The sequence below is a fragment of the Anser brachyrhynchus genome (genome assembly GCF_964034855.1).
Source record: "Anser brachyrhynchus genome assembly, chromosome: 1".
Taxonomy (NCBI): domain Eukaryota; kingdom Metazoa; phylum Chordata; class Aves; order Anseriformes; family Anatidae; genus Anser; species Anser brachyrhynchus.
Genome location: NC_137694.1, coordinates 154,937,682 through 154,962,870, shown reverse-complemented (window position 1 = coordinate 154,962,870; position 25,189 = coordinate 154,937,682). Strand labels below are relative to the sequence as shown.

At 38.7% G+C, this 25,189-nt stretch overlaps 1 protein-coding gene across 4 annotated transcripts in view; it reads left to right on the top strand.

Moving 5' to 3' along the window:
- Positions 1–25,189, top strand: part of PCCA (propionyl-CoA carboxylase subunit alpha) — a 285,019-nt gene that overhangs the window by 220,229 nt on the left and 39,601 nt on the right. For 3 of the 4 annotated variants that reach the window (XM_080575923.1, XM_080575924.1, XM_080575925.1), the window contains exon 21: positions 6,323–6,376. In XM_080575923.1, coding sequence (XP_080432049.1) covers positions 6,323–6,376 — 54 coding nt within the window. Of the gene's footprint in view, positions 1–6,322; positions 6,377–18,569; positions 18,664–25,189 lie in introns of those variants that run through there. The other variant, XM_080575926.1, reaches the window with a different exon arrangement.

Here is a 25,189-nt window from a genome sequence, read left to right as displayed (position 1 = left end):
GCTGTTGACAGACATCATAATTTTATACCTAAACGTTGAAAGGCAATGAGTTGTTCTCTTGAACATGGTAATACATTCAGAGAACAAAGGGGAAGAGGGACATGGAAGAGCAATAAAGGACGGTAGATCCTGCAAATGGTCTCTGAGTCATGACAAACATTTTAAGATCTAGGATCGCAGGGCAGCGTATTACCTGCACAGTGTCTGTCTGTGAGAGCAGAACATATCACAGCATGTCAAAAGGAGGATAACACCGCTAAAAGTTTCACTCGTTTTATGATCTAATGTAATAACAGAAGAAATTTCAAAGTTCACAGGGAGACCCAAAGTCGTCACAGTACTGCGAATATACATAGCTGGAGGAAATGTTGGCCTGGGGCAAATGTCTTTTAGATTCATTCTTTAGCAACACCAAACAAACAGTCTTTCCTGTGTGTAGATTTTGGTGGTGGCTTTTTTTTTTTTTTTTTTTTAAGCCTATCATCCACTGCTTTATAACACCACCTTTGTCAGAGGGTTAAGGGAGCACATGGACATTGTTAGAAGGTGCTCTATGTATATGTGACAGCAATACTGCAGTGGCATTAATATTAAACTTTTCAACGTCAAAAGCGTGGTAAAAAGATGTAACAAGTGGCATTAACATTGAGTATCATCTAAAGAAATATTGGAAAGGAGCTGTTTTCATTTTTTCTGTTTATGAGAGCAGAGGAGTTCCTAAGCCACCTACTGCAATTAAATTTCAGGCATGAAGAGAGTAGTTCTTCTTTAAAGGTTGTAATACGGTGCCTCAGACACTTATAAAAGTGCAGGTGCAGTTCCTCTGTGTGGATCAATGCCTTGTAAGCCATTCACACTGTGTTTTACATTTGTATTTGTAATATTTGGGAGTGGATTCTGTTTAGTCCTTGGAAAAGGATTCAGGTAGCTTGTAACAGGTGATGGGGGATGCCTATATCTTAGCACGTTGGAAGGATTCCCTTTAAAGGGAAAGAATATTTAGTCATAGTACTATTTAGGCCAATCTTTAGAGATCTTTCACATGTCAGAATGCCTCATACACAGCAGGACTTGATCATCGCATTCCCTACAGGGTGACTGCTGTCCTTGTAAGAACCTGGAAAATGTGGACGTGCCCTGAGGTGGAACAGCTAACTGAGGCTTCATTTAATTTAAAGAGTGATCTTAAACTGATCATGGCTATGGGTAGAGCAGCACGCAACATCTAGCCAAGTTTCTGTCTGTAGCTTAATGCAGTAAGGTGAGGAAATGATGGCACCACCAGCGGAGAACACTAAATTGTAACAGAAGTGGAGTGATCCCTTCAGTGGAAAGGCTTGCAAGGCTGCACACGTCTGGACATATAGTGCGATGCAGTCTTCAGTGGACAAGAAAGCTTGGTCACTGCCTGTAGATAGGCGGTCCAGTGTCCATGCCTGACCTTCTTATGGGTCAGCCATGCAAGAAGACTACAGGAGTGGGCTGCTCTTGCTACATTATTTCTGGGATGAGGTTTTACCCTCCTGAAACTTTGTGGAACTTGCCTCGCTATAATCCGTGGACCGGGATTTTACGCTGTGAAAAGGGAGTGCTGGAGCGTTCTGCTTTCTGCAAAGGTTCTAGGGGAAAACGGAAAAATAGAGAGCGAGATAAAGCCAAACCAGTCTTCACATTTTGACAAAATGATGACTTCATGCTTTCATGCTTACTTCTGCAGCTTTCTTCCCCTCCCTGTCCCAGCCATGGGATTCCAAAGATGGGATTGACATACTTGAATGGTGGAGCATTTCAGATATCCATGCACCTTCATCTACACAAAATTTCATAGAAGAGTTACTAGCAGCTGAAGCTGCTATAACTTCACAAGTTACAATACTTTTTTTCTTTTTTTTTTTTTCTTTTCCCCATGGACTTCCCTATTGTGGCAGTATTTTATTTTATTATTATTTTTTTTTAATTGAACCTGTCTGGGAATGATTCTGGCCTATATTTCACTAGGTTTAATTCTCAAGAATTTACAGGTAGTGGTGAAAATGTGAACAGCATTCTCCACTTAAAATTCATGACATAAGACATTCAGAATTTCTGGTAGCAAGCAGTTGAGGTGAAACAATAGGGGCTGCAAGAACTTCTGCATCTTGAAAAGCAGAACCATGCTGGGAAAACACACAGTGTTTCACTCACAATTTTATCTATAGTCTTATGGAATTATTTAAGGTACTTATCAGCAGGTTTTCTGGGTTTGGGATTTTTTTTTAATTTGTTTTGTGTAGTCTGGTAGATGTTGTCTGACTGGTAATGTAGTCATGCCACTGCTTGAAAAAATTGCAAAAAAGATGGGCCAAGTGACAACCTTTACATTTTCTGTAACAAATAGTCTCCAGCTTTACTTTCAACAAATAAAGGTAATATATATGGTAGTTGAAGATAAATGTGTTTGGGAAACTTTAATACGTTATTTCCTTTGCCAGTGAATATTCATTTTGACTTGACACATTGTTTTTTTTAAATTGTAAGCAAAGCGAAAAATTGCTTTTGCTCTGTTTCAGTTTCTTTGTTTTGATACCATTTCCTCTCTGCAGCTGCTCCCATCAAGCAGCTTGGAGAGCCCAAGGTACCAGAAGATTTGTGAAAAATTTTCCGAGATCTTGTTATTGTTTAATAACGTCCGTGTCAGTTTAGAGCCTCTTTCAATAATATATATTTTATATTTGGCTGAGCTGCTTTATCCTTCTTCACGTAAAGGTTATTATCACTTTTATCTGAAAGTGCTCATCCACTGCAGGCTTAATGCAAAGCTGATTGTAACCCTACTGCATCTTACAATGAATAGATCATTGATACTCAGCTAAGTGGAAATAATTTTCTATGGCAAAGCAGAAGAATTTAAAGTCATATCACACTAACCTCTGGTAATTTTCTGGGATTTACAGATTAAAATGATTGTTTGTGAAATGGCTGTGGTATAGCATACACTTAAGGTAGAGTAGGAAAATCGAACGCATTTTGTATGATTGTGTACACTTGTCTATTTTTACATGCAGACACAAGCATTTTGTTTGTACGTACATAGTGTATACAGTATAACATACTCCAACCTGTGTGTAAAAATACATATAATATTTATGTGAAACTCACACCCATTTGGCAGCTTTGAGAGTACAAACATTTTCTGACGTGATTTTTTTTTCAGAGTAGGTTTAGCGTGTTACTTTCTCATCAGGAAAAAGCTTTATACTTTTAACTTGTATTATGCTAATTAAGGTAGCCCGAAGCTCTAGCAGTTGAATGAATGAAAAGAGTATCAGTTATGTGTATAAGATCACGTAACTGGTACGAACGATGTAATTTTACTGTATTCACAGGTGAACATACAGTGTTGTTTTGTCTTTGTTCAAGTGGTAGACTTCCTGTGCTTTTTCTGTAAACCTCTTAGTAAATAATTTACAATTTATTAGGAAAACAATGGCAATGCATATAATTAGCTATTCTCTTTTGTTACCTCTATTTGATTACTTTCCTGCTATCACATGCAATATGAAACCATCTATTATGAGGTATAGAATATGTAAATATCTAACTTAACAAGAGTAACTGGAGACTGGTCCTTTTTCTAAAGAGGTGGAAAATAAAAGAATAATTGTTAACCGTGTCCTTTCATTTTCTTGAAAACATCAATTACATTTACAAATCCCAGAAACACAAGCCCACCAGTGGAACAGAAATAACTCCTTTCAATATGCTTCAAAAAAATCTAATCACATCTAACAGCTGAAATTTATTTACAACTGTAATTTGAAACATTAATTATGATAATGTGCTGACTTCTTTTGTAATGTGTTTCTCAAAAGCCTGGCAGTTCTCTTTTTGGTCTTGGTGTAACGTATGTTTTGTGACTTGGAGAATTTCTCTACCTTTCTTTCTTATTTTTTTTTTTTTAAAAAGATACCCAGAAGGAAAATTTCGTTTCCTCCTCTGTATTTGTTGACTGTTTTCCTCCCCTTCCCCATTTTTTTCCCCTTTACTGTCTGTTATTTCAAGAGATGGATTTTAGTTCTTACACTGACTCTTGATGCTACTGATGACTGAATGTAGTGTCTCTCTTTTGGACACAGTAAACAGCAGTGAGGATTCACTATACTGTAATACCAGTGCACTTCAGCAGTGTCAGACCAGGAAAAAGGCTGTTTATATCTTTGTCTTGTCTTGTGACCATAGTTTTAGAAGGTGCCTTCTTGATTTTATATACATATATATGATTTATATATATATATATATATGGTTTTATATATCTAGTCCACAGGTTGCTAAATTGGCTTGCTAGCTTGTTTAGCTGGAAATATAGACAATTTGAAATACTTTTTGCTTCTTAGTTGTGAAAAATAAGTCAAGTTGTCAAGATACCTGGCTTTACTTTGAAAGCCTTTAAAGAGAATGACAAAAGGGCTCTATTTTTCATTTCATTTTTGCTTTGTTTCATTTTGTTTTTTAATTTGTGTTTTTATGTGTGATGGGGAGATTAGCCAAAAAATGGAATTTTTATTAGGACATGAAAAGGTCTCTAATGACCCTTGAAAGTGGACAAAAGAGTAGCACAATAAGTGACAGAACTCTAACGAGGGTGGAGGGCATTCCAGGAAAAAAAGAAATTAAATCCTTTAATTTTTTTCGGCTTGCCATTTTCTGACAGCTTATCAAGTGGTTGGGACTTGTTTGTTTTGGCATGCGGTTCATTCATTGTAGGCAGCCGGTACTTTGTTCTTCTTTGTGGTTTCCAAAACCTGATTGTGTTTATCCTAGACTGTGGGAAAAGTGTATATTCCTGTTTCCTTTATAAAAGTAAACGTCAGGTTTTGTATGAAATTTTATTTCCCATATTTTCCATTCCATTAATCATTATTGTTGAAATATGTCAGGCTTTGGCACATCATCTTTTGTTTTCATATGATTGTACAGATTGCAGTGTCAGTGTGTGACCTGTTAAGTCAAAAAGTACTCGTGTTTGGGCCATAGGAATTATTACTTCATAAAGTGTAGTTGAGGAACACGCACTATTATTAAAAAGGGACCGGCATTTAATTTATGGCTATTAAACTTACTCAGGGGGTTATCTAGCTGTTGTTGTAGAGCGTTTTTTCACTTAGTCAAGAGGAGACAAGACTAATGGCTCTTCACATACCTGAAAGGTAGCCGTAAAAGGAAAGGGAATAATCTGTGTTTCCTGTCTGTGATGAAGAAGAGGAGTAATAATGTGCTGCAGTTGCAGCACAGGATATTTTTAATCAGATATTAGGAAAAAACTTCCTAAGAATAAGGATGCTGAGAACTCTGATGAACTGCATAGGGAGACTGTGGAATCTCTGCAATTGAAAGATTTTGAGGGTGGGTTAGACATATCTAAGTGATGTCTGCTTGGTTCTGCCTGGGGTACCAGACTAGAGAGGATCTCTCAAGCAGATTTGCAGCCCTGTTGCTAGGATTCATGGCCTTTGAAATGCTGAAGATCTCAGTGCAGCTCTCTGTTTGCATTTTATACTCACCTTCTCGATCTGTATTAGTATGTATGCATGTTTTCGTGTAAGTATTATGTCTGCATTTCATGACTAGGGCCCTGATTTGGGGTCTATATATGCAGTAATTTAATAGCAGTAAGAAAAAGAAAAAACTTTTTGCACTGAAGAAAGAGACAACTCACAAGAAAAAATTCTTTCTGCGTTTGACATGTTTAGATTCTGGGTAACATTGTGTTGAATCAATAACATTTTCTTTTGCATTGTCTTGTGGCTTACTGACAATATAATATTTGAAGACTGTTTCATAACCTCTCTCAACTGAAGAAGTGCAGTAGGTAACCAGATGTTTCTTTTTTTTTTTTTTCTTTTTTGAAGTAGGATCATTGGATGTTTGAATTTTAAAAAGAGATATAAAAGTTTCTCATTCGGAGAAAATGAAATTAATATTACGTGTGAGCAACAGGAATACAGAATCAGACATTTAGAGATGGCAAAAGCCTCTTTATTCATAACATTCATCTTTCTGCAAGCCCAAGATTGTTCTGCATTGTACTTGGTCATACTTGTTTTCATTGTTCTTCAACGTAAATTTTATTGAGTTGACTGAAACAAAACCAAAATCTGAGTTAAGTATGAATTAGACTTCTGGTACTGAAAGTCTTGAAGGAAATGCCTGCTTTATCTATTTTATGTGTAGTTTTGTGTACTCAGTTTTGATTACAGTGATGAGACACAAAGAAAATAGAATTGTTTCAAATTTCTGAGAAGCTTCTAATCAGTTTTTAAATCTTTTTTTTTTTTTTTTCCAGCGTCTTTCTCGGAATGCCTCTGGAAATACAAGCATTCAGTTTCTAGGCACAGTGGTAAGTACGTGTAACTATTGTCAAGAGTTATCTTGATAGAAGAATATAATGTAAACAGAAAACAGGTAAATGATACTGGCAGCACATTCAAGCATGCATTTGTGAAGGTTAGGATTGTGCAAATATTCTGAGTTTAACAGCTGAATTTAGGCAAATTTCTAAAGATAACTTCCAAAGCACAGTGCACAGTATCTGCACTACACATTTAAATTGATTCAAGTCTGCCTCTGTTTCATTTATGAGGGTTTTAAAAGTAACTGGGTGTAAACTAGTAAGCTTATTGCAAGATACTCAGGTTTGATCCATTTTAGAATCAAAACCACTCTTCCCCAGCACCTCAGCATTCTGATATCTGTTGCTTCACCATAGCATGTACTCTCACATCCCGAAGGCATGTCAGTAACTCTCTTATAAAAAGACTGCTTAATGATGCAAAGTGCTTTTTTTCACTCAAATTAAATATGCTCCCAGATTTTGTTTGCCGGGGAGGAGTACATTTAAAATCCCAATCAGATTTTACACCATTTCACAGAAATTACTCAGTAAAACAGATTTTTCATGTGCTGTTAATCTGAGTTAAGTGTTAGGTGATGGGCGCTTATAAACATGTGTGATTGAAGCAGCATCCACTTCCGTGATTGGCATGATTAAAATGCTGTCATTGAATTTTTCCAAGTTCCTTATGCACCTGAAAATGAAATAAAATTGAAATATCCTCTACATTAAGTTGTCCTAATTGCTGTCGACAGGTTTCTCAGTAGTGACACTAACAGTGGAAAGTCCAGGAATGAAATTTTCCTTTTAGAATTTAGTCCTGACATCTTCATGCACTATAGGTTTTAGACAAAGATACATTAAGATTGCATACGATAATGCTTTCATTCCACTTATGATTAGTTCTTCTACAAATCCTATGAAGACATTTTTGAGGAGGTATAATATGGTAAGATTAAACTTAAAAGAATACCTGTAGACTTGCATGGTTTCTAGAGATGAAGTCTGCTCCTAATATTTTTTGCTTTTTTGTATATCTGTATATGTGCACATACACATGTTTATGTCTTATTCAATATCAAGCAAATAAATAAAACATAAAATACAGTTTTTCTCTGCAGCATTGTTTTTGCAGTGATGTTTCAGCTCTGGAGTTGCATCCTGCATATGCAAGATCGCTGCTAGCTGACTGATCTGATAGTCTTGGGTGAAAACAAACACAATTACTCCAAGTAGATAAGATACAAATATTAATGCAACTTCATAACATAATATTGAAAAGATTTTAACTGAACCCCAAATGTGCTGTAGCACTGGGAAAGTGACATTAAAAATTAAATTTGTTAAGTGAGATGTGAAAACATTTTGTATTCATATGTTAGAGGTGCCCTGGAGTTCTACCTACAGACTATAACTGTTGTGCTGGGCCTCGTGCAACAAGATAAAAAAGACAAAAGAGGGTACAGTTTTGATTTGGTTTTGACTTTAAAAAATTGATGATGAAACGGCTAATAGATTATAATATATATCAAATCTTACTGACAAGCTCATGTTGTGTTTACTGGATCCTTGTTATTTTGGGAAATCAAGTGTATGATTATAACTAAAATTCTCCGGAGGACTAAAAAGAAAACCCTATAGTACTCTCTCCCCCATTTTGATTTAGTATAAATTATGTGTGTGTCCTGCTGATCAAACCCAGGGAGAGAACTTCAGTGAGCAGGGTAGAGATGCAGTAATTAAGTCTGTTTCCCAGAGTTTGCTCTATTACCAGATTTCCCACATTTCCCAAGACAGAGTCTGCACTTGTGACTATCAGTTCTTCTAGCTTACTATCCTTTTCCTTCTCCTTCCCCTTAAGTTAGTTTCCTTTATTTAATGTGTCCTTTGCTCCTTTGACATCCTTGTGCTCTTCTGATTTCAACTTAATGCCCTCAGCTTTTGTAAAGAGTGGGAAGGTTTTTTCCTTACAGTGATATCCTCTATAGACTGTCTACATGTATAGGTCTACAGTCTATGTGTGTGCACATGCACAAATGTAGATATTTAATCAAATGAAGGAATATCATGAATGAAGGTTCTAGAAATGCATTTTGGGTTCTCAATTACATACTTCTTATTAAACGTTTACTGACATAAAAATACAATCAAGATAGTAAGTGAAAAGAATATTTAGCAGCAAGAAACTGATTTCTCATTATTACTGTAATGTATTATTATCAGCATAGTAAACCATTTAAAAAATTATTCTGCTTTTTTTTTCATAGTGGAAAGCATTAGGTATAGCTGTGAGCATTCTGTGTTACTTTTGACGGGCAAATTTTGATGGCACTTCAGTGGTGGCAGACGGTGTGGTGCTATTTAGTGTACACACTGCTGGCCTGTCCATCAGCACGTATTTTTAGAACGTGCTGATTGGGAGCACGGCTCCTTGGCATGTCAAGAGGGCATCAGCTTAGATAAATGGTTTAACTTGATTTTTTGACATTGGACAATAGAAACAGTTCTGCTGCTGTTTTTTGATGAAACACAAACCTCTGCTTCAGGAAGCCAGCTGCCACTTCGAGGTGAAGTGAAAAGCATGCTTCTCTATTAGGAGCATCCTTGATATTTCATTTAGCTAAGCGAAGGACAGAGAAAGCTACATTGCAGCAGAAAGACAACAGTATAATACGAATTCTGCTGTGTAACGTACGGCAAACACAGACAGTAGGGCAAATGTTTCTATTAGTGTGGCAGCATATTTCTGTTGTTTTAAAGGAGAACAGGGAAAATGTTGCTTTTCCCTTAACTCGTACCTTTGAGTGCACGCTTAGCATCATTCAGGGGGGTCTAACACAATTTTGTTTTTCTGATCACAACTAGATTTTTTTGCTCTTTAAGTATTGTTCTGTCTTCAAATTAGAGTGGCATTAGATAGCTTACTTTCTGTGAATTGTTTTTTAGTAGAGGGTTATTTAACTTAGATATGATACAGGACTTGTGCTATTGAAGGACATGCGAGGGTGCTTCTGCCCAAAGAGTGAGCAACTTTTATATACTTCTAGCTGTAATAAATGGATGGAGACTAGGAAACTACACTGATGTGGTTTATTTTTCTTGAGATGGTAACATTTTGAGCCCTAACCTAGATTATTTCAGAACAGTTGATGTGTTACTGTCATGGCTGAGATTTTACCTGAGTTTTTACTCATTGTTTGTCTTTGGTGGATATGATGCAATATCATGTGCTCATGGAGTCCTGCTATTCTGCCATTTTACCTAAAATTATTCAGGTAGTTTTATTTACTAATAGCATTATTGTTAACACCAAGAAATCTCATTGTGATATATACTGCACAAAGAAAAAGGAAACAAGATAATCCACGCTTCAGATTAATGTCCAAAATCATACCCAAAAGACAGAATACCAGGAAACAGGGAGGTTTAAAGGTTGTCTCCCATTTGTAGGCAGCTCACAGAAGTAAATTTGTAACAAATATCTATAGAAAATTGATAAGATCTATACAAAAAGCTTCTGCAATTCAAAAGCCTTTAGGTTTGAGCAGTCCTTTCAGAGAACCATAGTCCCTCCTTCATTCCTCTTTCTAGTTAGCCTCCAATTTTGGATGTCTTGTCTCTTTGTTCCACTTTTTTTTTTTTTTTTCCTCTTAGAGGACTGATATCTGCTGGACCACTGATGGTCCCATTCTGATACTTGATTATTTACTTGATTACTCATGCCTCTATCAGCTGGACTTCAGCAACGAAATGCATCTGGGCAGACAGCCTTTAATGCAAAGAAAGCTTCAAGTATAGAGAGAACTGCAGGTGTCTGTGGAAGCAGTAAACTTATTCTAGAGTGTGTGTAATGGATTCTGTGTGGAATTTCAAATTAAGAAATGCTTTCTTTATGTTCAGATAGTGAGTGGCCTGGCTCCATCCTATCCATCACATCATGGGCTGAAAACCATGCTAGACAGCAATGTTCTGCTGGCCCAGTGATACGCTTCCCTTGAAAGAGACAGTCCCAGACTGTGAAAAATCCCCAGCTGCAGAGGAAGATTGCAACCCTCACTATCCTCTGCTCATCATTCGTGGAGTTTCTTTTCACCCTCTGTTCTCTAATGTCAGAACAGCTATGTAGAGAAAGAGTCACGTCTTTCCTTTGGGGGAATGATGGTGCAACATATGTGACAGATATTAGTCATTTTGCCTAATATGTTATCTGACAGTGCTCCTTCAGTGGTGAATGCAATATAGGAGCCCACGTAGAACAGAGTGGAATTATTCTGGCCTAAATATCATGCCTTTTTTAGGTGCTTCTGAGTTCCCTAGCACCATTTTCTTGGTTCAGCCTTCTCACTGGAGGTTTTTCCATTGCTTCAGTCTCATCCCTGACTGAGTGCTTTTTGCTATGTTTGATTTACAAAACTGAACTTTTGCTGTGGGAGTGTATGCTGTCATGTGATTAATATCACCTTGTTAATATTGCGCTTGCCTTTTTGCAGACCCACTCAAAGTAGTTTAGTGATTTACCACCGCCACCACTACATCCGCAGACTCCAGGTGGAAAAAACTGAATTTTGGAAATTTAGTCTCTGTCAATCCCTGGCCATGCTTTTTAATATCGTTGGCATATATTCTAGTACAGTAGTGATCATTCAATGTTAATGACTTTTTGATTGTTCTTTAACTACTTCCAGATAAGTTGGCAGAAGGATGCTTCATAAACAATCAGGGTTATTAGTTATGCATGTTGTTCATGAAGTTGGTCAGAAATTGAGAGATTTATATTCAGGCATTCCTCAAAATTTTTGCCTTTGCTTCCTGGCTTATTGTATATTCATCATTTATGTATCAAAGGTAACCCTAGGGGCCACAGTTCAATTACTTCTCACTGCTGATTCCCTTTCCCATTCTCCCTGCTGCAATGACTTGTCTGCTGTTCCTTCAACAGCAAACTTCCAACTTTCCTGTCCTATTACTGAGGCTTACAAACTGTCCCGGAACTTTTCAGTCTGTATATAATCTCATCAGCTTCCAGACAGCTTCCTCCTTTTTCCTTTCTCCTTCCATTCTTACAAAGTCCAATTAAATGGCAATATAGATGGGAAGCTTGGACTGTATGAGTCTGATTTAGTTCACAATGACAGATGTTTAACAACGTGCTTCTTTCACCCTTACAAATCATTGCAGTTCTTAACAGATTTTCTTTCTTTCTGCTTTTCTTTCTCTGTGTGACACTTCAGAGACTTTATATACTGAAGATTTATGCAGACTTTGAAACATTGACTGAAAACCTGCAGAGGTTACAAAGATTATCGGTATTGGAATATGTAGAATATTAACCAAAAGAAAATAAATATAGTCCAGTAGGTGTTTATTTTGCAAGCCAATATCTTTTTTTTTTTTTTTTAAACAGTTTTCTTACTCTTCCCCTTTCACAAGCCTTAAGATCAGGGTCCGTGCTCCTTTAAAGGGAACTCTATGGTTGTGTAGATTTTTGTCTTTTCAGCTAGTTTCAGAGCCTCTCTGAACCACTGTGCTTCTAGTAGTAGAGCTTCTGCCAGAGGAATTACAACAGTGCAGAAGGTGTCACTAGGAAAAATGGTCAGCCGCTTCGGAAATGTTAACTTCTGCAAATTCCTTTTGAACACGGACAGCGAGAATCCTGAGTCAGGCTACAAACTTCTGCAGTATTCTGCAGAAAGTGGGCATTTCATGCAGCACGGAGTTAGCTTCTGAAAATAATGATATTTGGACCCATCCATTAGGACTGGGAAGTGAGAATTGTTCCAGCTGATGTGATGTGGACGATGGTGTGCCACCATGCAGCTACACGTGCCCTTCTCATGTTATACATCTGTATATTTGAAAGCATAAAGTATAGTGAATATATTAAAACTGTCTGTTGGGAGTGAACTCTCGAAAGCACCTGAGAAATTTAGAAATACCAGTGTTACCAAAACACATGTCCTAAAATCACTTAGATTATTTTGGGGTTCTTGCTTAGGATTCTGTTGTAAGGAGAAATATGAAAGTGCTTGGAGTTCTTTCTGAATTTTGCTTTGACTTGAAACAAGTCAGAAGTTTGCACATATTTCAGTCACTTGGATCCTTCGAGCCTCAGTGTGGGTGCAGTCTGAGGTTTCAGAATGGGGCTAATGGGAACAACACCTCTTTCCTGCGAGTTAACAATCTTCCAAAATGAAAAAAGAGAAGCTTAGAAAATATTGGATACTGAGGTTGTTTAAGAGAAAGGAGAGACATACCAGATAGAGGACACAGATCTGTAGGAAATCAGGTTCCACAAGTTCCCCCAGAACAACTTCTTGTAGTCTTTGAGACCTTCTCAAGTGAGAGCTAACGGTGTCAAGGTAAAGCTGGAGCTACTTACGTGCATGTTGGATGGCCAATGAAAACCTGCAGGCTGGCCAACTGGCTGCTGCCAAGCTGTCTTTTGCTCATCTGGAGGGTGGATTTAGGTCTCTTGTTTCCTCAACACAGCCACTGCTCTTCGGAAGGCTTGTGGAAAGTATATTCATAATTCCTACTGTACTTACAGGCGGTTGGATTTATCTGCCTTTTCTTCAAATTTGGTTGAAGTTTATCAGCAGATTAAAATTATGTCTGTGGTTGCACACGGGATAATTACACAGAATGAGTTGGGGATGAGGATTGAGAGGCAGAAAATCTGGTCTGCGAGCCTTGCTGTCTTACAAAAGCGGACTAGAAATGGTCTATTGCGTTGGGGTCCTAAATGTTTTGCTTTTTATTTGTTCATTTTTAATCTTGACCTTTTTTTTCTGTTTTCAATTAAAGCTTTAATTTGCAGAGAAAATGTGTGATAACATCATAAGTAGGTGAGAATTCCCTAGAATGTCCTTCGTATAAGTGGATTGTGCAGTGTGTGTGTTGACTGTATTATAGGAGTCTCTGCATATAATAAATTATGCCCCTTATCCCTCACGATATCCCTCGGAAACAAATGGAAAAATAAGAAATCCTGGTTTTCCATACATCATTTGGCAAGTTTCTCTCTTAATCCTCTTGGTAATGCTTTAAGGACAAGGACTGAATGTAGTCGATTAGCCTGTTACTTCCTGGAACACAAGTTGACAGGTTACCCAAGTGTAACTCAAGTGATTTCCTTTGGTAGACAGATTTACCAGTGTTGAAAGAAATTATTAGTTGCTTTGTCTGGCTAAAGAAATATTTTGTTGTTGTTTTTTAAGCTGTATCAAGACTGTTACATCATAATGAAGATCTAGCTTTTTTTTTTTTTTTCCGAAGATGTGTACTGCCAAATAATAAACATATGTGTAGCCCGTGTTTTTAAACAGCTTTTTGATGGCTGCAGCTTTGGCGTATACCCAAGAACTGTTTAGGAGGTATTAATTTATATGGCTTTGAAGCTTAACCAGGGATCTTAATGAAACAAAGGCATGATGAAGTTAGTAAAGCTAATTTAAGTCTCTGAATGTAAATTTTAAATTAAGTTTTTATTGATAATAAATATACTTTGTTTCTCATTAGTCTTCTAGGCTTCAGTGGTAATATCAGTAAAATAAACATGTTTTACAAAGATTTAACATTAAAAATGCTATTAATATGACCCTTGGTACACCAGCACAATTAGATTTCAAAGTGAGCATTTAGGATGTAACAGCGATTAATGACAACCATCGAAAACAATTTTGAACTCCATCAGTTTAACTCAGGAGGGTAAAGTTAATATGATAATTTATCTAGTTGAATTGTATCAGCTTAGCAGGAAAGTATGCAAATATGTGACCCTTACCTAGAATCTAAATGGATGCTGTGCTGATAGATTTATCAGTTCCATTAAAGAACTTTAGGGAACTTTGGAATTTCAGCAATTGTTCCCTCGGAGGCTGAAAACCAAACCTGATCTCATACTGGGACCATTCTGGTCTGCATATTTCCATAATTTGCCTTTGCTACTAATATGACAGCAAGACGCAAATAACTGTTTCTAATAATATCAAATGGAGTTGTGGAGGACAGCATTTTAATGTAGTAAAAGACCTCCCTGTGGGGTTGTTATTGCCACTATAGAACAGCAGTTACACAGTTGCAACAATAGTCTCTTAATTGATTCGTTTAATTAGCAAGAGATGAAGCTTGTGCTGCATCTTGTCATCTGTTATCATGGGGGCGGCTACAGAGAGAATCTCTGCGTTTGTCACTCTTTACATGAGGGTTTAAGGAGCCTAAAAGGAAACTCCCAAACGCATTTCAGCTAGAGAGGTGAGCTTTAGTCAGAGTGTTTTGTGGGTGTGCTTCCACTTAAACCGTCGATGTGTGGACGTGTCTGATTCAAGTCATGAACCACTGGTGTGGTCTTCAGAGTAGAATTTATGACAAAGCATTGTTTTACTGGGGGAAAATCTTAATCCAGATATGCTTGGCATTTCTAACCTAAATATGCAAATCTAAGTATTATAGGAATGGTGGATTATTTGGGGCATCAGTATTGTAACAGTTGACTAGATTTACTTGGAAGAAATAGGGTCAGATTAGTGAAACTGGCCATCTGGCTTGGGATTGTTTTTTAGTGGCATTTTTGTTTCCAGACAAGATAAACAATGAGTTACAAGACCACATGGTCCATGGTAGGAAGCATGTGTAAAAGAGAGACATTCTTTGCAGTTGGTTTTCCCTGGAGTAGTTATGCATACAGACACAGTGCTGTGCTTGCTTCTGGGAAATGAAGTCATTTTTCATTCAGAGCTATTTTATTTAAGCTTTGAGGGTATGTAAACAAATGCATTTTAAAGGTACATAAGTATATTGGAGCGTCGATTTCATTTTTCTCCTCTCCTTGGCTTAGTTTTGTCTTCTGTTCAAGGTTATTCTTCCTTATGGAAGGGAATATTTCTAGAGGAGGACAAACTTCTTGTTAAATGCTAATTAAGAAAACGAAGGTTACATTGGCATACTTCCATTGTCATAGAACTGACCTAAAATAAAGGATCTCAGATTAGTCTGAAATAAATTAGAGGGGGAAGCAAGTAATTCTGTGCACATGGAACACTTGAGATGTCTACTCCTGCTCTGTTTTTTAAATGCTCGTGCTTCTGTTTTGTTTCTGTTGTTTGGTTGGTTGGTTTTCTTTTTCCACTTGTATGTTGTAGTATTGGAGATGTCATCATAATTTTGGAGTATGCTGGTGCTGTCAATCCACTTAGCAAAGGGACAACATGCTGTTAGAGAAGGCTTCTTTTTTAGGACAATTTAAACAAAGATTTAGCCCACTTATCACCAAAGATCCCATGGTAATTTCCGCAAGGTTCCGAGATTGCTTCATGTTCTGAGAGTCTTGGCCAAAGTCCACTTTGTGTAATTGCCTTCTGTCTACATAAATCCCTAATGTAATTTTAGATGTGTTTTGGTATTTTTCACTTCCTGTCCTAAATAGTGAAAATATTGCCACACACTGCTTGTAATTACTGTGGGTTGCATCCTAAGTTCAAATAAAGAGATTCCTGTAAATTGCTTTAGCAAATTTTGTTCTCCCATTGCTAAAGCACTAGAATACATGACAAAAGATGAGTAAACAGTAGGGTATGCAATCAAGTTCACAAACCAATGTAATAACTATTTTTTTTACTTCTCCGTTCTATTGCGTTTTGGCCATCTATGAGCTAAAATATTTCTGCTGATAGGACCATCACTGAGGGAAATGGCCAACTTTGAGACTATGTCAGAGGTCAAACTTAACACGCTGCAATATACTTTGAAGCAGGTAGGAAGCCAGTATGGGGCTTTAAGTGCTGTCATCATGCACTGAGTTGTCTTTTCCTTGTGTTCTACACTTCATTGTTCACACAGCTGAAACTCTTGCCTTTTGTATCTTAACTAAAACTGGTTTCAGTTCCTCTTTCCAGATGCCTGTCATGGAATCCAGAATGTGTGTTCAACCATGCTGTCTTTAAAATTATCTGCTTCTGTTATTCTGTGTTGTCTCTTTTGACAGGATTTATTGCCTTATACATGAAGTTCAGTCACAAAGGCTTATATTACTTTATTTTACGCCGTGCCAAATCTTCTTCATGATATTTCATTTTTTCTTTCTAGTCATCCTTTCTATGATTTTTCCATACCTATCTGCTCCATCTGATCTCAGATTGCTTCTCTTGTGTATTCCCTGTGTCAAGGTTTTTAGGAATGCTTTTTTTTCCCTAGAAATATATGGGTTGAGAAGAGAGGTATTACTATTAATCTGACATTAACTCTCATGTTGTTGTGTAAGTAGCATTTAGAACTATGAGGACAAGAATAAACTAGAGAAAACTAGAGTACTGTTAATGGTACTGTGCATTAGCACAGTACTGGAGTTAACATCTCTTCTGACAGAACACCAGAAACTCATGTTGCTTGTAAAACAAAAGTCTTTCCTTTGCCCCTGTTGTGTGTCTTACAGTATATGGGTACAGTTTAGTCATTGCTCGTAAAATAGAGTATTAGCTTTCAATAGATATTTTGAAGCTCTGCTTTTTTTTTTTTCCATTTACATTTATATACAAGTAACAGGGGAACTGAATTTACTGAGCAGGAACAGACAGTTTATTTCAATTTTTATGGAACTAAAGTTTCGCAGAAGTTCCTTGTCAAGTACATTGAAAACTACATTAACAATGTTTTAACAGAAATCTCATGCATCTCTGCTTTTCTGAAAGACAGCAATCCACACTGCTTGTACAAATAGGCAGTCTTCATCTTCATTTCATTCATGCCATTTGATATTTATAGCCCTTGCCCATAGTAAGGCGAAGGAAGGTGAAGGGCAGAGCAGTTGTAGTAGGAAGTATCATGCTCGTGTGACCATCTCCCAAACTCCAGTCTTACGTCTTGGAGAGATGCCATGTTGGCAGGGTGCGCAGGAAGTATTAGCATAGCAAATTGTGTTATGAGCAGCAGAACCACAACAAGCTTCTTCCTGCATCTGATGATAATTGTTTGATTGGGGGGGAGGGAGGGAGAAAAGGGAGGTCAGGGCAACGCGGATGAAAAGGAAAGGCCCGCGCTATTGTAAGAACAGCGAAAACAAACTGCCCCTGTGCCAAAGAGCTTCAGCGTACACGGCACAACAAAGCTGAATGGGACACGGGAATATTCCATTGTGCCCAAAAGGCTTGTTTGGTAAGAAAGATGTGGTGATCTCCTGTGTTTCCACTGTTACCTCCTCCTCCTCCCTACTTTAGAGAAATTTCTCCTGAAGTGCCCTCAGAACCATCTCTCGCTCTGCTTTCTTTGATGTCAGTCTTCATATGAGGAAAAACAAAGATGTTTGAGTTTTAAAATACTTATGTTAGCGTTCTGTTACAAGTCTTTGGGTGTTCCTTATTTTTTAGTGAAGATTTTATGTTGTTTTGTTTTTTTTCTCCCTGCGTTTATCTTTTAGTTATAAAAGAGCCCCAGGGACTCCCTCCCTTAGTCTCTTAAGTTCCAAGCCCACTGTTAACATTCGACAAATACTCAGCAAGCAGAACAACCCAGGGTGGTCACTGTACCAAAGCCAGATGTGGACACAGCATCAAGGAGATCACAGTTACATCCTGAAAGGCATCTGTCCCACCGAAGTTTTTTTTTTGACACACCGACTCAGAAGGGAGTATGTGAAGGTGGAAATATCCTGGTTTATGACATCAAGTGGTGGCTTTTATGAGGCACAAACTGTATTCATGTTTCCTGTAAAGCAAAAGATACCTTAGAGAGGTCAAAAAGCATCTCAAGATGCAAACGAGGCAGCGAGTTTCTCCACTCTTAAAATTTTTCTTACCATGTTGCAGGCAAGATTAGAACCCAGAACTTTACTGTTTCCTGATTTATCTTAAATAAACAAATAGAAATGCAATGTTACATGTGAATTAACTGTACAAATGTACTCATGCTCTTGGAGAGGCCAGGGAGGCATCTCAGGGTCGAAGAATAGTTGAGGTTGGAAGGGACCCTGCTGTTCAAAGCAGGGTCAACTACAGCAGGCTGACCAGGGCCGTGTCCAGTTGGCTTTTGAGTATCTCTAAGGGACTCCATAAGTCCACGTCTTGACAGCGATTGTACAAATTCCTGGGCGTCCCAAAAGGTATTACGGGGCAGTGATACAGAAGTAATATAGATACAGAAAATCAGGGCAAGCAATTCCAGGTTTGCAGTAATGCTGTGTGTAAAAGGGAATAATCATTCTTTACAGGAGCTCGAGTGACTGCACTCAGAAGTCTCCAGTTGAGGAGAGGTCAGAAGCTCCATTTCTCATCTGAAAAAGGCTGGACACTTGTGAGAGAAACGTAAGCATGCAGCAGAATGCTCTGGTACTATTGTAGGAGTTTGATGATCAAGAGAGCTCTGGCAGGTTGATGCCTCTTAACCTGTCAAAATCCAGCTGGAAGGGAATGATGGAAGCTGTAGAGGAGGTTAAGAAGAGATTATCACCAGAGATGAATTGAACTCTCAAGCAGACTACCATTAGCACCCTGAAGGAATAAAGATTTTAATAGGAACATCTGTAGGGTATGCAGAAAACAGGATATCAGAAGCAAAGTGTCAAGCAAAAGGAATCTGTATCTTTTTTTTTTCTTGCTTTTTTTTCTTTTCTTCCCAGCAAATGCTTTATAACCATGTCACTGTTAAATGTTAAAAAGTAAGTGCATGTTTTCTGTGGATGTGTGTAAGTTCAATGCTTTTTCTTTGGATGGTAGATCAATTTTCAAAGGGAAAAAAGTGCATGGCTTAGAGAATCTTAGGTGTATGCCTCGATAACACGAGGATTCACTGAGAAAGGTAAGAAGTAGAAAAATAGTATCAAAGCTATTAATTTCCCTCCACGATCTGAAGGGTCAGTGGTTTGTTCTTTCCTCGTTTATAGAGTTTTTCTTCATTACTAGGATCATGATTGCTGGCTTATTTCCGTGCAGGTTTCCCTACATTGTTATTTGCTCTGCTCCAGAGGCAGCTCTGCTTGTGGCAAACAATACCTTTTACCCTTCTGCCTTTCCTTTTAGCTCCAATCCTCGAGCAGTTGTTGAGAGGCAGAAAGAACCCAAAGCCACTGAATTTCCTGGAATTTAGGAGGAAGATCTCACAAGCACATCACTGGATCTCAGAGGATCTTTCTACTGAGACTGTATTGGCAAATGTGGTCTTGGAGCCAGAGGGAGATGCAATTGTATTCTTTTCAGGTGTGTGCGTGCTCTGTGGAAGCTCCTCCAACACTGTGCCAACTCTGAAAGCATTTTAAAACCCATGTGGTGTTTCAATTTTGGTCATGTTGCAGGTGGCACACGTTGGTTCCAAAACCACTTTCAGCACTGTGAGAGTGATGGGAGGCCCTTCCAACTGCAGACAACACAAACTGCAATTCCACTCATAATTTTTTCTGCCTGGCTCTTTTTGTGGTTCAGGCCCCTGCTAAAATTACACTGGAACCAGCTTTGGTAACAGGAGGGTTGTAATGTCTTATCTGAAGCATCTCATCTGGAAAAGCATTATTCTTGCTGACAGATGGTCTTGCATTGTCTTGAGCCTGTGCTGTGTGCTTGTCCTGAATCGAGCAGTTAGCCTCAGATTACTGACCGCTCTGTTGAAACTGGCACGGGTTTTCCGAAGAATTTGGGCGTGCTGTGGGGTGAGGAACAGATTCCCCAATAGTTTAGCTGTGTTGAATGGAAGTGGGAGAATCTGAGCCCAGCCAAGCATCAGCTCTGTTCCTTGGGCTTGTCGGATGCGGAGTGAACTGTCTTAAATGCCCTGCAGCATTGTTCTGGGCAGCGAGGAAGGAAGGGACTGTGGGAAGCCTTAGTGAGGCGACTACCTGAGGTTGTAGTGGAGATAGCAGAAGGTCACTGGAACTCCTTTCCCTTACGTTAATGCTGATGAACGGAGTAAAAATGTCTGGGATGGAAGTCAGACCGGAGGCTGTCATTTCCCCCTATCTTCGTTTATGTCATAGCACGAGATGCTGAGCTACAGCAAGACAGATGCTTGGTTTTCTGCACAGACACTAAGTTGAATGGCGCGTTTCAGTTTTTTGTTTCAGCGCAGACTATCCTGCTCTCCGGGCCTTTGTGACCGCTCTGCAGCGGGAGGTGAGCAGCGGAGAAGTTCCCCTGCAGAAAAGCTTTGTACAAACGCAGCTGCTTCCTAGGAAACTCGCTGCCACAGGCAGGCTCTTTATACGGATGGGGCTTAAAGGCCTGGCAGCTGTTGGAAAAGGGTTGTGGCATACTTCGCCCTTGTGTCCAAATGAGAGCTGCTTCTCAGTACCTAAAGGATTCGGCTGTGCCTGAGAGCTCAGAACTAGACCTCCAGGGCTGAGTAAACCCAACTCTGTGCAGCCCTCCGGAGTGCATCCTGAAACTGCTTTGTTTTGGTTTTGATCCATCTTTCGTTCAGTGTCAGGATTTCCTTATGTAATATACAGCTAAAAGTGATTTTAAAGTGCTTTGGTTTAACCGTGTTTTTGTTCCCCAGCCCCATGCTTTTATGTTTGAAGGCTCCATTAGTGTCCATAACAAAGGGAGAGTAACACAGATGGTAAACATTTTTACCACAGAACACCAGCAGTGAACACCATAGCACTGATTTAGGAGTCTCTGCGCTGTGCTTGCTCAGCTGTATATAATCACTCTCATTTCCTTCCCTTGGGTTTCTGGCCAGCTCGGGGAGACTTTGCTGGCATGCTCAGAGAAGTCTCCCTGGCATCGCTCAGTGCTCTCATGTACCCCTCTGCAGAGCAAGAAGCTCCGTACTGCAGCTAGCGTCAGCTTTCTCCTGGCATGTCTTCTGATTTGCAGAAATGTAGCTTCACCAAATGTACTAAAATTAAACCTCTTTGGGGTGAGGAAAATATCTGCCTTAGCTGCCAGGCAGCCCTTGCAGTTATAATGCTCTTGAAAGTCTCCCTGATATAAAAGATGATAATCCTGGGGGACTGTGATTTGCCTTGCCTGAGTTTTGTGGGGTAGTTGCCATGGTGGAAGCTAGTGTGCATTTGGTACAAAATGATGATTTTTTTAATGATTCGCTTTTCTTTCTGGGAATGCTGATAGAAAGCCGAATGCTGTGAAGAAGGGCTGTTGGTTCTCTGTAGTAGTTCAAATAAAACTGTAAGTTAGCAATTTGGTTTGTTACAGTGTTTTACCAACCTGTGAGGTTCTTGTTTTATCTTTTCACTTTTCTTTGTACAAACAAAAGAGTGAACTTGGGCTCTGTCTATCAAAAATGCAAGTGGCTTTCCTTTTGTACTTAGATGAGAGAGATAATCCCTAACTAAAATTTCACATTAGCATTCTGCTTGTAAAATAGAAAAGTGTCCTTTGGGCCAAAAAAAAAAGTATTTTTTTGTTTGTTTTTTTAAAACAAGCATGCACAACTGTGTAGTGGTGGCCCATTTTAGTGACTTGTTTACTGGTCTGACTTTCATATCCAAATTCTTGGCTACGGCCAAAGCATTCAAATAGTTTTCTCTTTGTTGAAAGAAGAAGATGAAAATTGTCTGAAATTTGAGCCAAGTTTGCATTCTCTGGAGTACCATTTCAGTCTTTGGAAGGGCTGTCTAATGTGGAGCAACCGAAAACTCTAGCCAGGTTTGTTTGAACAAGCTAAACTTAAAGAAGAGACAGCAAAACAAATACTTTTTAATTCTTGTGCTTTTTATATTTACACTGGCGGTGGTGTCTTCCTCAGATAAAACGTTTTGATATTAAGCAGTTCCTCTAATTTTACTGGGCTCTGTTTCTTTTTATGGTAACACACACTGTGCAGGAAGGTCATTATACGGGAGAAAAAAGCTGTCAGCATAAAAGAGAAAGTTAACATTGCACATGTTGTCTTTGTTTATGGGGTTCCTGGAATGTGCTGAGAATCGAGCCAAATGATGGCTTAAGCTGTTCTTTTTAATATGCTAGACAGCTTCTTCGTATGTCCTGCAGTAACAGGTACTTCACCTTGCAAGTACAGGTTGCAAAATTACCTGTGAAGACATCCAGAATGGTTCCTTCGTATGTTGCTGGTGCTCGCTTTAAAGGCCGTTCGTATTTTCTGTGCCATTTGGAGGAATGTGACTGTTGTGACATTCAATTAACCCAACTGTGTGCAATAAGAGCACTGAAATTAATAACGAAACATGTATTGGTTGCGCACTCAAAGCCAGCTTAGGGTAGTGCTGGTCTCCGCGTTGCCTGATGACTGCACATCACAGGGAGCCTTGCAAACTGCATTGGTGATTTTTGTCTCATTTAGTATTGCATTAACATCTGTGTTACAAATGGCCATTCATCAGCTGGCATTTTTGTTCGAGTTCCAGAAGTGAGATGAAAGCAAATGGCAGCCACTTCTCATTTTTTGAGTTCCATCCCCAAACAAGTTATGTGTCTAAGGTTAAAGCGGGGCAAGGGTGTAAAACCCACGAATAATCTCTAGGTTACATAAGCGGTAGTAAATTCTTTAATTTTGTACCTTATTAAAAGAAGCATAAAACCCTGTCTTCCATCAGCCAAAATTACCACCTTCAGTTTATACTAGAAATGAAGTTTCCTCCAGTTTTACAGGGGACGACCAGGTGTTAACTGGTTTTAGAGATTCCTGCTGAACCAGTCCCGCACATGACTTTGGACGCAAGGGATAAAATGAACAATTAAAGGATAATAGTGAGTTGGGAAGGAAAGGGAAGATGACTAGCCAGGAAGGATTAGCTTGAGTCAGGAACAAATTTCCTGAAATTAGTCAAGCAGGTGCTTAAAGGGAGGTGGGTTGTTCTCTGAAGGAGTGATTTTCAGAAGCGTGTGAGCCCGTTAAAAGGCCTGAGAGGCCACCGAGGAAGAAACCTTGCTGGGGAATAGGTGGATGCTGCCTGGTAGGGTCAGGAAGAAAGTATGATGCTCTTGGAAGAAGACACGATTTCCACTCCTCCCTGTGATGATTTCTAGCTCCATCCCTGTACTTTGACCTCAAGGAGCTAGAGCCAGTGCAAGGGACAGGCTAGGCACGGGCATGTGGGAGGAGAGGGCTTGCAGTTTCTGCTCAGAAGAGTTGGTGTAGCACGACCTGTTGGTGCAGTGTGAGCATAATCTCGTGAAATGGACTGGTGTTAACAGATATTCCAGCTACCTGTGTTCAGATATTCCAGCTACCTGTGTTTATTTTTATTAAAATATTCTGAGATCAATTCTGTTAGCTCAAGTGTATACACATCTGCCTTGTGAATCAAAATGAGGGTTTGGTTTTCTCATTTTCAATGTGTTTCATTATACTGGATTCCTTTACAAGCCAAGCTGGTATTTTTTTGGCTGAGTTCATGTTGGATATGTATGGGAATGGACACCTCAAATGCTAATTTCTGATTTTTATATGCACTGTAACACCTACATTATTTCTTTTGGGATTAACATTCTTTAGGCAATGGTTTTGTTCGGGAGCAATCACATTAGTGTTCAGTAAAGCTGAAACTGTACATTTTATTCTCTGTACTGTGTTTGTCAAAGCATTGGTATCCATTAAACACTTCTTCCACCTAAAGGAAGAAAGCAGAGTTTATTTGGATGTCAGTGGTTTTAACATACTGTTAGCTTCTGGCCTCAATCTAAATAAAACGCACTGATACCTCCAAATACCAAGTATATAAAATTCCAGTGTATTTTATTGGACAAGGAAACATTATGTTAAAAAAGCACTGCATTTTGAATGATTTCCAAAATATATTGTTGGATTCGAAGTTGTGAAATGTAATTGCTTCTACATCCTGACAGAACCACAGGATCTGGAGTGGCTTAAGAAATGTGAAAACCGAAGGCCAGATTCTCAGAGGCAACTTAGTCCCACTAAAATTAATGCAAGTTAGGCACCTAAATGCCTTTGAAATCTGGCTCCGAGCCTGTAGTTTTTGTTGCTGTTAATACTTGGGACGTTTTCTTTATGCCAGCCCTTCAGTTCAACTCAAGGAACAGGAGAGGGATTTCCTGTGTCGGTCAGCAACGTGCTGTTTAGCACTGGAGCTAACCCCAAGAGCAGGGCTGGGCAGCGCTGCTCTGCGATTCGCTCTACATTAATATTGCTCTAGTAGGAGTCAAAGTTTAATTACCAATATGACATTTGACTCCATTCTGAACTACAAATAAGTTGTGAAGTAAGGAGGATGTCAAAGAACAATTTCCCCTTCTCTCCCCCCACTTTATTCCCTCTGGCTTGTGGTGTTCCTCCCAAGGCTTGTTTTGAGAAAAGAATATATATCCCAGCAACATGGGCATCATTGAACTGAGCTTACTGCGTAGTCATAGCTTTATTTTATGGCTAATAACACTATGCCATTTTTTAAGGGAGGAACAGTATTAGAAAAGCTGGAAAATAGCTAAAAAGTACATTTTTTTCCCCATCAAATTATAAAACTGTACCATGCTAGCTGAAAGCACATAATGAGTAGGAAGTGCGCACTAATCTATTTGGCTCTGTCTGAACCTTCATATTTCTATTTATCTCAGTGGGAGATTTTAATATTCTACTGATGTTATATTTTGCTGACTTTCAGGTTGAGATATTGGCACTTAAAATCATGTTGACTGCCTGAATGCAAAATCAGGCTTTATGAGAATTAATATAATCATGCTATTATGAATCTTGGAGGTGGTACTAGCTGATATAAACGGTGTCTGAAAATGATTTAATGAGCTGGTTTTTCCTTTATTTCAAAGCTCACTTTGCAAAACACTTTCAAGTACAAGGAAAAGGTGTATGTATATTAAGGCCCAGATTCTGCTTACAGTACTAGGAGAGTATCTCTAATTCAGCTACCCAACAGAGCTAAAAGTACAAACAAAACTT